Below are 13,532 nucleotides of genomic sequence, written 5' to 3'. Positions count from 1 at the left end.
TCAAGCCAGCCAGCCAGCCAGCCAGCCAGCCAGCCAGCCAGCCAGTCAGTCAGTCAGTCAGTCAGTCAGTCAGCCAGTCAGTCAGTCAGTCAGTCAGTCAGTCAGCCAGCCAGCCAGCCAGTCAGTCACCTGGAACTGACTCGAGAAATGGAAGCTGCTTAGTGTTCTTGGGGCAGATGGGACCCAGTCTGCCTTGCCTTTGAGGACTCCTGAATTTTCTGTATATCCCAACAAATTCCTTCCTGGTCTCCTCAACATTACAAAAATATCTCACCGTCATCTGTCCAAGAGCCTGAACATGTCTGAATGGAGGGTGAGATGAGTTCTAAATGTGTGTGTGTGTGTGATGGTGGTCTGGTGTATGTGTGCAGATGCATGTGACTATGTGTGTGGCCATGTGGATGCCAGAAGCTGATAGTGGATATCAAATGACTTCTTCAATCGCTATGCACCTAATCTATCGAAGCACAGTCTCTTAGTTGAACCTAGAACTCGCTGATATCACTGATGTAAACTAGCTAGCTTGTGCTAAGGATCCTGCCTCGCTTGGCCTTCTGGGATTACACGCAGACCATGTTTGTCCAGCATTTACTAGATGCTAGAGATCTAAACCCAGCCCCGTAAATGCTTTACCCTGGGAGCCCTGGATTTGGGTTTTACATAATAGACACATACACACACCCCTTCATGCCCTTGTCTTTTAGTGCCTGGTTATGATGGACCTCACATGTACATATATGCTTCCATCTTTGTGGAAACTAAAAAGTTAATTTCAAGGAAAAGAACGCAATGGTCACATGAGCCAGGAGAGAGTAGGAGACAAGAGGCACAGTAGGAAAGGTGGCATTGAACATAAGGAATAACTCCTAGCACTCTGGAACACGGCAGGATAGCTATGGTTGACAGCAATCCATCGTTTCAGAGTAACAATAGAGAGGATTTTGAATGTCCTCAATACATAAATGTCTGAGGTCATGGATATGTCAGGCCTCACTGCGATCTGTATGCGCTGAATGTCACGCCGCATCCCATAAATACGCACAATGCCTATGTATCAGTTAAAGATAAAATACAGTTTCAAAAGTCAGCTTCCTCCTTGGTTCTTGGACAAAGCATCCAAGACAAGCTATGAAGGTCACTGGATGAGCTAGACGAAGCTGTCTAGTGAGTCACCACTGCTGGGGCAAGGGGCTCCGGAGGCGTGGGGTCCCAGGGTGTGCGGTGTTCTTGACCAGCCAGGTGCTCTTGGCCTTCTTGCTCTTGGCATTTACTCTTCCCAGGAGCCTGCCTTAAATCTGTTATAGGCAAGCTCCCAGCAGGTCCCCTCTCAAATGCCAACGGTGATACCCTGCAGGGCATCCTCTCTCCACAAAGGGCCAATTCTGCAGTTTGCAGGTGTCCTTTCAAAGGTTATTTTGAGGGGAATAAAAATACCAGAGTTAGCCTGAGAAGGGATACACAAAACTCCATCCTTTCTCCACAGAGTGGGAATCTGTTTCTAATGCTCAGAGGTGGCCTCCGCTTCCATAGACTCTTCATTTGAAGAGCTAAGAGACTCAGAGCATGAGGCCCAGCAGCCCTCTTGTTTCCCAGGTCCCAAGAATGAAGGGATTAGGGACGTAGCTCAACTGGTAGAATGCTTGCCTAGCCTGCTGGGCTCAGTCCCCAGCCCTTCATATACTGTAATCGGCACTCCAGAGGTGGTGGCAAAGAGATCAGAGGTTGCAGGTCCTCCTGGGCTATGCCAGGCAGTCTCAAAAACAGTGAAACCAGATCCCAGGAGAAGACATGGCATTCCTCGGGCTACATGTTTGATAAGTGGCTGGGCTGGAAATAGAGTCCCTGACTCTGGCATTACCACTTGCCCACAGTGCCTGAGCCAGCAAAGCTTTCAGCAAATGAGACAGTTGATCCCATTCTCTCTCCACCAGCAGGCACCACTTTCCACACTAGGTACAACTGTGCCCTCTTCAGCCATCCAGCCAGGCGCTTCCCAGTTGATATGTATCAGGAACAAATTCCTCTCAGAGGGAGTCAGCCTTGAACAAAGGTCCCTGGCTCCTTCTGGTAATGAAGAAATGACCTGAGGAGATGCCTCTGTCCCCAAGCTAGGTTGATGCTTGGGAAAGGTGTGGTAACCAAGCAGCAGGCTTTAGGGCAGTGGTTCTCAACCTCCCTAATGCTGCAACTCTTTAATACAGTTCCTCGTGTTGTGGTGACCCCCCAACCATAATATTATTTTCATTGCTACTTCATAACTGTAATTTTGCTACTGTTATGAACTGTAATATAAGTATCCAATATGCAGGGCATCTGATAATGCACAGCCTGTTACAGCCTACAGATTGAGAAACGCTGCTTTTGGATATCCAGCTCAGAGGCAAATTCTGGATGTGCAGCCTTCGACACATTCCCTCCCTCTGTCATGCCTTGGTTTACTCAAGGATGCAGCAGGGATGTCCACACTGCCTGCTTTCTGGTACTGATGAATGCGTCCGTGTCTGTGACGAGCTGGGATCGGAAACAGTAGTTTAGGCTATTAGAAAAAGGCCACTGGGTCAATACTCTTCTCTGTGACTTGCAGCTTTGTCTTGAGGCCCTCAAAAGCCAGGTTCACACCACCAGTTGCATGCACTGCCTCGCTTCTCCCCCTTCAGTCAGCATGGTTGGTTCGAATTTTCTGGCGCATCACTTGTTGATGAAAGAATATAGAAAGGTTCAAGGTATCACACAACTCAGAAATAACCCCTGGGATCACGTGGTACACTCCCCGTTTGCTTCTTTGTATTCACATGACAACATGAGTCTTCCATCACTACCAAACACAGCAGAGATGGAAACTCAGGCTGACTGGACGCTCACAGAGCCAGCCAGATTACAGGACATCAGTGCTTCAAGCCTCGGCCAGGCGGTCAGAGTCTGGGCTCCTGGCTGGCCCCCCATAGCCAGTGGCACTGCTTGCATCCAGGTTTCCACCTCACCCCCACCTGCTTTGCCTTGATGTTCTCATCTCTTGAGAGGTAGAGAGACAGGGAAAGGCCCAATGGATTTCAGAATGACAACGGACAAGCAAAGACCTGAGAGACCCTGCTGAGAATGCACAGCTGCCTGAATGTAACTGAGGAAATTGTGAGAGTCAGCAGCTCACTGGGGGACCCGCCAGCAAGCATTTTCTCTTCCGAACATCCTGTGCTCTGTCTGGAGTCTGAGTACACCTACTTCAGAACCACCACACAGGAGGATGTCATCAGAGCGAATATATGAACGGATTCTTTCAAACCCTCTTCCCTGAACTCTACAATATCATAGTGCTGCCTTCGGAATGATACAGATGTCAGCGCAGATCACTCGCTCGTTTAACCACTTCCCAATATTTCCAGCTTTTAGAAACTGTTGGTATGAGCATGCTAACCTTTTGTTAGCATGCTCATCACTAGCTACGCACCGCTTCTACCTCAGCTATGAACTGATTGATCGTAGGAACTCCATCCAACTCTTCCAATACATCCTCATTAGGTCATTGTCCAGAGGGTCCAAACCTCTCCAGCCAACTGGATCCATCTTCATCAGCCTGGATGTCAACACATCTCACCTTAACCAAGCTAGGCTATTGACACCAACCAGCCCAGGTGAAAAAAACTATCCAAAAGCCTCACAAGGGCACAGTCACCTTCCCTCCCTGGGCTCCACAGCATGGCTTCCTCCGGCAAGGCTTTTATGCTTAGAGCTGCACCTGCCTGTCTCCACATGGACTTGGAGTCTCCTATTCTAAATGGAGATGGTGTTACCTCGCCAGCTGTTGCAGCTAGTAATGGTTCCCACAGACAGATGGTCCTTATCCTGGAACTCTTACCGTTTTAGAACAAAGTCTTTGCAGGTGTGATTAATGAGAGAACTTAGGACAGGCAGAGGAACCTGCATTGTCAGGGTGAGCTCTGGAGCGTCCCAGGGGGCCTTACAAGAGAATAGCCTAGCAGGAGGTTGTGAAAGGGAGACTGAGAATCTAGGCGAGATGTGGTCACAAAATAGGGGTCCTGGCACCACACAGAGGTGAGTGACAGATTCTCTGCTGGAATCTTTGGGAGGAATGCAGACAAGCTAAATCTCAGTGGGAGACCAGAACTGCTAATTTTGGATTCACGGCCACCAAAATGTTTCAAGGTACTGGGTTTATAGTCATTTCTTATGGTGGCCACAGAAAACCTGCTGGGCAGCATGAAGGAGTTACAAGGTGGAGGATGTAGGTATATTAGTACACACCTTTAACCCCAACAGTCAGGAGGCAGAAGAAGGCTGGTCTGTTGTGATTTTGATGCCAGTGTGGTGTACACAGAGAGTTCAAAGCTAGCCAGGAATTCATAGTAAGACCGTCCTAAAATCAAAAATACCCTAGCCAAGAAGAAGGACACCTCTGTATGCCTTTGTGTCGTCAAATGAGTGCCGATTATAAAGAAAGGGTTTTGGGTTAGGTGTGGCTTTAGTTTCCTCCAGAAATCAACTCTGTCATCTGACATTCCACGTGGGACAGAATGGGTGTGATCTCTTGGAGCTGGGAGATTCTACTCCTTTTGCTCTTTTCTAAAGCACTTAGCTCATGGCTCAAGAGAGAAAGGATTGTGGTTTCTTTAGCTTTCTCCAGCAACTCCTTTGGGTTCGCCAACCCATGGACAGAGAACACCAGGAAGGAACTCGAGGCTGGATGGAGCCCCAGCCCCACAGCTAAACATCAAGAAGTGACAGGCAGGCAAATCAGTGCTTTGCGCAAGCTCTAGCAAGGTATCTGAACCTGTGACTGGGTGGATCTGTCCCATGAAGTATGTTCCTGTCAAAGGTGGTATGGCGTGTTATCCCTACATCCTGTGATACTGCCCTGCAGTGGTTTTAGGGAACAGAGCTACAACTAACTAGCTCTCCAGCCCTAATCAGAGGCTCATGGTTTTTTTTGTGGACAGCTGGCACCCACAAGAGAAACCACAACACAAACAGAAAGTAAGGATGGGTTTTAACTCCTCTTGGGCTCTCTGAAAACAGTCATAGTGATTCCAGAGAGTAGAGATGCAACGTCATTACAAACTGGGTTAGCAGTACAATAGATCTCACTGTTTGGAGTAGCTGGTGATGCCCACCATCGGACGAGAGATGGAGGTGCAGATGGTCAATGTCAGGTTTGTTTGGGTTTGGGTTTGGCTTGGTTTGGACTTCGATAGAGCTCCAGTCTCCTGGAGCTTAGGCTGGCCTTACACACCCTGCTCTCACCTCAGTCCCCCAAGGTTGTTTTTGTTTGGTTCTGTTTTGTTGTAGAAGTTATCTGCTAATGATACTTAAGAGAGTATACACACACACACACACACACACACCAAACTCAGCATTTTTTTTTTCTTAAAGTCTTGTGGGTAGGCCATCGGGATGACCTAATGGGTGAAGGCTCCTGCTGCGTAACCTTGATGACCTAAGTTCAAAACTGACCTCCACACGCTCACCGTGGACATGTGCTAGCGCATCGTACATATGCATACATAGGATGACACATAAAATGAAGAAAAATGCCATTAAACAAATCTGACTTCCCATGGGCTACATGATGTCTGCTTAGTCTCCCATCAGACCTCGGTCTTAGCCTGAGTCAGTCAGTAAGCAGTGAATGGAAACAGTGAGTGGTGAGTTGAGAGATGAATGGCTAATGTCCAGTGTCCCGAGTCACACTGCATTCCTGTTTTTTCTTTGCTGAACGTCAGAAAATGCCCAGGCTCCCCTATTCCCACATATTCTCAATAGGGCCCAGCCTTCTGCTGAGCCGGCAGGTCAGAGGGGTGCCCTTTGGGGGTGCGTGTGTGCATGTCCTATTCTGCATGTGTGCGTTTCCCGTTGCATGCGGTGGATTTGGGGATGGGGAGTGGAGCTTGCTCACTTAGGAGGTGGAATGGAAGTCTGCAGATTTCACGTTGGTTCTGCTGTGGCGGCAGAAAACTTCCCGTCTAGCCTGACATAGGATTGGCACCAGAGACCTCCTAAGTGCACCAAATGGGTTGGGGGAGTGTGTGGCATTTTGTTTAACCCTTGTGTGATACAATAATTTCAAAGTGTTTCTCCTCTGCCTAAAATCGGGAAGGCTTGCTGAACAGCCTCTGTATACGTGAAAGTCTGTTTTCTTGAGCTGTTAGGAGGAACTGGGAGGTCCTCGGGGAGGAAGGAGGCTTGAGAGGTGGCTAAAAATGTCAAGCTCCTAGCCAGAGAGCAGCGGGGATGACACCTTGGAAGGGAGCGACTGAGCGCCTCTGTCCCAGCCTCCTTCCCAGGGCGAGGGCTGCCCATGTGTCCAGGGCAGTACCTACTTCGGTGATGGTTTGAATGTGGAACAAATCTGCATTTGAAGGCATGTTCTGTCAGCTGCTTCCAGCTCTGATTTCTGTCCTAACCCTTGCAGGATACACAGTATGGTATGGGAAATTAGACCTCTCATATTGAACCTGTCCATATTGAGGGAATTACCACTGTGGCCATAGTTTCTCAGGGGAGAGGGCTGAGCAAGATGCTGTACTTTCTTAGTCTTTATCAGCTGAAGTAAGATTAATGAGTTTCCACAGGTGCGCCCATGGCACCTCACTTACTGCTCTATGTATCTTACCTGTTAAACTTCAAGTGTCATCTTCTTAGGAGAAATCAAGGATCGGAAATAATTTTTTCAAGTCCATCTAGCTGCAGGTGAATATGCTGTAAGTTCAAGGCCAATATGGGCTGCATAGTGAATACCAGGCAAGCCAGAGCTACATACCAAGAGCCTGTCTCACAAAATAATAATAAACAAGGATCCTGGGATTTAAACTTAGCTGTAACTGTGCTTACCCTAGGGCCTGTCAGGAAGTCTCAAGGAATGAAGATAGAGATTCAAATAGAACAAAAGAATAAGCTGACTCCATCACCGCTACTGTCTGAGTCAGGGTTTCACTGCTGTGAACAGACACCATGACCAATGCAAATCGTATAAAGGACAACATTTAATTGGGGCTGACTTACAGGTTCAGAGGTCCAGTCCAATATCATGATAGTGGGAACATGGCAGCATCCAGGCAGGCATGGTGTGGGAGGAGCTGAGAGTTTGACATCTTCATCTGAAGGCTGCTAGTAGAATACTGGCTTCCAAGCAGCTAGGACTTGGGTATTAAAGCCCACACCCACAGTGACACACCTGCTCCAACAAGGCCACCTCCTCCAACAGGGTCACACCTTCTAATAGTGCCACTCCTTGGACCAAGCATATACAAACATCACAACTCCCCTCCCCCATATCCATCTGAAACATCCCTACTATGCAGAGGCAGAGATTCCTTTCATGGGATCTTTGGAGATGTAGGACTGTGTGTTTTCCTAGGATCATAAGAAAAGCCCAGAATCCCTGAGTATGAGTGAGGAGACTCTTGGGATGAGGCGAGAACTCTGTCACGTGTCTCCCTGGCCATGAGCATGCCGAAGCTTTGTCCTCTAGTATTCCCTAGTATCCTAAAGCTGCAGGGGAAAATTCAAAGCATCAGTCTGCCTTTTAATCTTTGAAAAGTAAGTTAGGCTATGGTATAAAAAGTGGGGGGTTTGTTACGTTCATACAGGGATGTAACTCTATATAGTAAAATGTACTTGGCTTTGTTTGGTCTGTAATAACAAGAATACCATAGACTGGCCAAAATAACAAGTATGTATTTCTTATGGCTCTTGAGCGTGGAAAGTCCAAGTTCAAGATCATAGACTAGAGTGCTGGCAGAGCAAGGTCTGGTCTGCAAATGGGCATTCGATTATATGGCATAGAGAGGGAGCAAGCTCACCCGTCTTTTCTCCTGGAGACACTAAGTCCCATGCACCAGGACTCTACCCACCTAAAGTCCCCAGCTCTTCATGCCATCACACTTGGGGGTTAGGAGCTCAGTGTGTACATTGGAGAGGGACACAGCAGCAGGTTCCTCCTTACACAGGTCATGGTTTCCGGAGTCTTAACAACCTTATCAAGCCACCCAGGCAAGATGTGGCGCTTCCCTATCTCCTTCGAAAGGTCCCTGCCCCTTTCCAGTCAAGCCTGTTCTACCACTGCGCTCCTCCACTGTGAAGAAGCCAGAAGAATACAGAGTAAGGCTTTGGTGATGGGCCCTGAACCAGATCACACCTCCTAGCATTGTGTGTGTGCCTCACAGCCCCCTCCACACACTTGCTGGTTAACGTTGCCTGTTACAGAAGCACTGAGATAGGCTTAGTCTGCACATTACATCGCATGTCCTGACTCGGGGTTTATGCAGTCACAGTCCACACACATTCAGAAGTCAGCATGATGTCAGTGGACATCATACGCAGAGATTTCCCTCCCTACACAAACCACTCCGCGCATTTAGAGATGACGTAGGCTATAGGCCCTTTCCTGGGTTTAGGCAGTTTGCTGCAATAGATCCAGATCCTCGGTGCAGAACGCTGGTCTTTCTCTTCTGCGTGACTCCCTGTGTGCAGGCATGAGCTCACCACGCAGACCAGTGGGTGTTCCCGTTTAGCGTGCATCCAGGTCACCGATGGGAACACTGACTGTATCCCAGCTTCACATATCCCGAATGTGAAAGAATCTAAGAACTGTGATGTTCACTTTATGGAGGTTAGGATAATGCATGTATAAGAAAGGATACTAAACTCAGAGCACAGGCTGAACCTAATTAAATCTTTCCCGATGACTCAGGAGGGAGTGTGTGCCTCCTGCATGCCTCCACATGCGTTCCAATGGTTGCCATTTAATCGGTGTAGAATTTCTAACTACACCAACTAACAAAGAACATCAGCTAATAGAGTATCAGGTTCAGCTTTCTCATTGGCATGCTATGCACAAGATTTTTAATAACAGGTAAGAAAATGAATATCACAGGAAGCTGATTTCAACTCCTAAAACAGAGGGAGAGGCAAGTGCATAGATGTCAGAGTCAGCCATGTCTGCTTCAGGTCTAAGCTTAGCCATTTAGGGACTGTGTGACCTTGAGTAGGAAGCTGACTAACTACCCCAGAGCCTTAGCTGCCTTCTCTGTTGTGTGCATTGGATAAAAATACACAGCAAGCCCCGCAGAGCATGGCATGAGTCTTGCCACGTAGCCGTGTTTCAGAAACACCAGTGTAGGACCTGATGTTTTGGCCACATATTCTCAGGCAGACAGGTATCACCTCTGTCTTTACCAACTGTGCCAGGATAGAACCCAGAGCCCTGTTCATGCTAGGCAAACAGGATTTCACTATGTAGCCCAAGCTGGTCTTGAATTCACAATCCTCCAGTCTCAACTTCCTAAGTAATAGGATGCATAACAGCCACACCTAGCTCTGAAAGGTCTCTTAAACTCTGATTCAGTTAGAGTTTCCCTCAGGGGCCATAAGATGGTGGTGGTCCAAGGCCAGAGCTCTGGGTTCCCTACCAGTATCCAGCCTGGAGGCTCTACTGTGTGTATTCTGTGAATGGGCACCTGTGACATCTGTCCTGCTGCTCTGAAAGTTTTGACACTGGTAATATAACCCAATACCCATCGTTCACAGAATGGGAAGGCAAGGCTCAAAATGCCTGCTGATTTTCCTGGGTTCTCAGACACCAATCTCCTGACTTCCAGGGCTAGCCATCACCAAAGCTCCTCAGCTCATAGATAGAAATGGCCAAGAGCAGAGAAGGCGGTGGTCAGTCAGCTAGCTAGTCTTTATTATCTAACTCACATCCAATCTCTAGATACCAAGTCACCTCTGGGAGAAAGGCAGCCACTTTATCCCAGACTGTGTCTTGATTTAGAGAAGCTTCCGTTTGTCTGGGGACAGTTAGAGGTCGCAGGCTTCCTTGTTTTCTTGATATTTACCTGGGACCCCTTATCCTTTCTCCACGGGCAGAGCCCCTCCAGCAAACTACTGACGTTTGCTTCGTCTCTAGTCGCTGGCCACATCTCACTCCAGCACCAGTGTTTTGCAAAGGTGTTTAAGAGGTCTCAGAGAGGGAGCCCTGGTAGCAGCAAAATGCCTGCAGGATTCCCCTTGAGCACCCATTAGGGCCTCTCTCATTTACATTGTACCAACCTCTGTTCCCAGCCTCTCAACATTGCCTACAGCCACATCTATAGCTCCTACCGGAACTTTGTGGGACCCCCTCACTTCAAGACCATCTGCAGACTGTTGGGCTACCAGGGCATCGCTGTGGTCATGGAGGAACTGCTGAAAATCGTCAAGAGCTTGGTAAGGAAAGGCTTGGGTGCTGCTGCGGATGTTCAATAGCTGGGCACAGGATTGGCTTTCTGAGCTGAAAAACGAACCTCAGCTGCACTGACTCTGCCAATTGACATCACCCTGGAGAGTCCTTGGTCCTTATTTCTTGGTGATTTCTATATATCTTCTGGTGTGTTTCTTTATATCTCCTTTAACATAGCTTTTATTTTTATTTATGTATATGTATGTATGACTACCTATATGTATATCATGTGCATGCAGTACCCACAGACACCAGAAGAGGGTGGTAGATCTCCCCCAGAACCAGAGTTCCAAGCATTTGTGAGCCACCGAATGTGGTTGCTTTAGCAAAAGGAGCAAGTGCTCTTAGCCACTGAACCATCTCTCCATCCCCTCTTAGCTGCACCTTGATCTGTACCTTTGTCTCCCTATTTGTGGCTCAGAACTTACTCCTTGTTTCTGTTGCCTAAACTGAGAAATCCTGATTCTGACATTCAGAATCATTCTGCCCAGCTATGCTCTCCTGACTGAGGGTGAATGGGCTGGGTGTGTGGCTCATTCGGTATCGTGCTTGCCTGATAGATACAGAGTCCCTGGTTCAGTCCCTGGTATCCCCATAGAGAGGGTTGCTGTGGTGATACCAGCTTGTAATCCCAGCATCTGGGAGGGATGTGTGTTCAAGGTCCTCCTCAGCCACGTAGCAAGTTCAAGGCCATCCTAGACTACATGAGATCCTTCAAAACAAACAACCAATACTACATTGGCTCTCAGGGGGTTCTGTACCCCTTTACCCACCTTCTGTGCAAACCCCAAGTACAGCCATCTGAACCTTCATTTAATTCCCTGCCGTGCCGCTGAAACAGGGCCCAAACATGAGCTCCTGAAGAGAAACAACTTACAACCAACCGTAAACAGAATGAACCAAACTCACTCGCTCTGTCTGGCTCTTGAGAAGCAGCCCTGAGAAGCTATAAGTCCTTAAGGACTACCTTGCCAAGATCAGAGTAAAAGGGGGAAATGCTGTCATAGATTAAAGATGTCTTGGGAAGGAGGAAGAGGAATGTGCTGTGATTTTTTTTCCATGCCTAAATTAGATTACATACATTTATCTCCACAGTTCCCTGCCTACATTACATTTCATATCCTCAGCATCCCCGACCCTGAAAAGCATCCCATCCCACATCCGTCATAAAGTCTACTCCGTCTTTTCTATTTAAAGAAAAAAGGGAATATTCTCCTTCTTTTAAACACTCTGTCCACAAGTCTCAACGGTAACCTGGTGCCCCACTGTGCCCTACATTCAGCCCAGAGACACACGGAGTGGCAGTGGGCTAGCCCACACCAGCTCATCCATCTGCACTCTTACCTTGCAGCTCCAAGGCACCATCCTACAGTACGTGAAGACGCTCATAGAGGTGATGCCGAAAATCTGTCGTTTGCCTCGGCACGAGTACGGCTCTCCAGGTGGGTGGATGGAAAGGAGTGCTCACCTGAGGTCGGTCAGGGCCCCGCCTTCTCCAGGTTTCAGTCTCTAAATTGCCAGGTAGCTGACATCTCTGGCTGTGCCTTTAATTCCTTTGAGCAGTAGTATCTTCCTGTGTCAAGAAGAGGTAGTGATTCTCTGAGGATGCCCACTGGCCAGCTGGAGTTACACTGTGAGTGTAAAAGCCTTTAAACCAGGGTTCTCATATTGTGGATCACGACGTCTTGTGGGTCAAATGACCTTTTTACAGGGGTCTCCTAAGACCATTGTAAAACACAGATATGCCTTTACATTCCAATTCATAATAGTAGAAAATTACAGTTATGAAGTAGCAACAAACATAATGTGTGATTGGGGGTCACCACAACGTGAAGAACTGTATTAAAGGGTCTCGGCATTAGGAAGGCTGAGAGCCACTGGTTTAAACAGTGAAGGACAAAATTTACATGGTCTTCAACACCTCTAGCAGGCCTTCTTGTTTTCCTACTTAGAGGAGGTGGGTACCCCAGGATAGCATAGATAAACTGAGGCTGGAAATGGGTATTTGTCTTAAACATTCAAGATGGGAATAGATAGAAGCTATACATCTGGTGCCTAATATTTTTTGTTTCCAAAAGTTAAGACATAATCTTCCACTTGATTGTGATTGAGAACAGGAAGAGGGTAAGGCGAGAGGCTCTGGGGGACAAGTCTAGCTGCTCCACTTCCTGCCTGTGTGACTATGGGGATGTCACTTACCCACTCTGAACCTCATCTGGAAAAGGATGACAATGCCTAGTTGACAGTATGATGAGTAATAAAAGAGGTATCATAGGTAGAATACCTAACTCCATAGATAAGACCTAAAAATAACAATCTTCCCTTAAAAATTCAGGTCCCTTTAAGGAACAGCTGGGCCACAGCTGGTCCATTTAGGATTATGGTTGTTTTATTTTGCTCCAAATTTGTGTCAGCCTCCTGAGCTTTCTCTAGTATTGATCCTTCCATGGCACCCCACCCTAACCCTGACATGTTGGTGGTTGCTAAGTCTAGGGCTCAGTTGTCACAGCTCGTAAACCTGGCTAACCGGTATCCATGCCCTGATGCCCTCCCCTCCCCCGTGTGGCTGCCAGGGATCCTGGAGTTCTTCCACCACCAACTGAAGGACATCATCGAGTATGCAGAACTCAAAACAGACGTGTTCCAGAGCCTCCGAGAGGTGGGCAACGCCATCCTGTTCTGCCTCCTCATAGAGCAAGCTCTGGTAAGTCCTAAACCCACAGAAACCATGGTGTACCCAAGCTGGAGGGACCCCAACACAAACCCAGATGGCAAGGCTTCAGCCCTGACAAGTATGGTTTCGTTCCTGAAGTCAGAAGTCCAGAGGGGACAGAGGTTCTGGAGACACTCAGACCGGGGCGCCAGGGCTGGCTGTACCCCTCACTGGTCAGACCCAGTCCTCACAGCAGGCAGCCAGGTCTCAGTCATCTGTTCTTTTGCAAAGCACACTGCCAGCCAATCAGCACTGTGCTGGGGAGGAGTGGCAGCTGCCAGCTTCTGCCTGCATCCTGTGTGTGCTTGTGCAAGGTGCAGCAGGTTTGGGTCTTGCTGAATGCAGGGGCAAAATAGTCACAACCAAGAGTAGCAAGAGCTTGCTAGCTACAGCAGGCAAGGGGACCATAGGGCTATTTCTCCATGAACAAAGAAAGTGTGGGGATTTTATCCAAGGAGCCTATACATATTTATGCACAAGTCCTCATATTTAGGAGCATGCCCAGTTAAGGACTGTTCCTGGGCATGTTTAAGGTCATGATTTTAAAAGGTGTATAAAAGGATTTTTTTTTTTTTTTTTTTTTTTTTT

General features: G+C 47.9%; 1 protein-coding gene across 6 annotated transcripts in view; it reads left to right on the top strand.

Moving 5' to 3' along the window:
* Cyfip2 (cytoplasmic FMR1 interacting protein 2) overlaps positions 1-13,532 on the top strand; it is a 115,221-nt gene that overhangs the window by 75,127 nt on the left and 26,562 nt on the right. For all 6 annotated transcript variants that reach the window (XM_021175634.2, XM_021175636.2, XM_021175633.2 and 3 more), the window contains 3 exons: positions 10,075-10,218; positions 11,583-11,673; positions 12,805-12,935. In XM_021175634.2, the coding sequence (XP_021031293.1) occupies positions 10,075-10,218; positions 11,583-11,673; positions 12,805-12,935 (366 nt within the window). The remainder of the gene's footprint in view (positions 1-10,074; positions 10,219-11,582; positions 11,674-12,804; positions 12,936-13,532) is intronic.

This window comes from Mus caroli, chromosome 11, assembly GCF_900094665.2.
Source record: "Mus caroli chromosome 11, CAROLI_EIJ_v1.1, whole genome shotgun sequence".
Lineage (NCBI taxonomy): Eukaryota > Metazoa > Chordata > Mammalia > Rodentia > Muridae > Mus > Mus caroli.
Note: the sequence above shows the minus strand (reverse complement) of the source record. Positions and strands in the feature narration are given on the sequence as shown.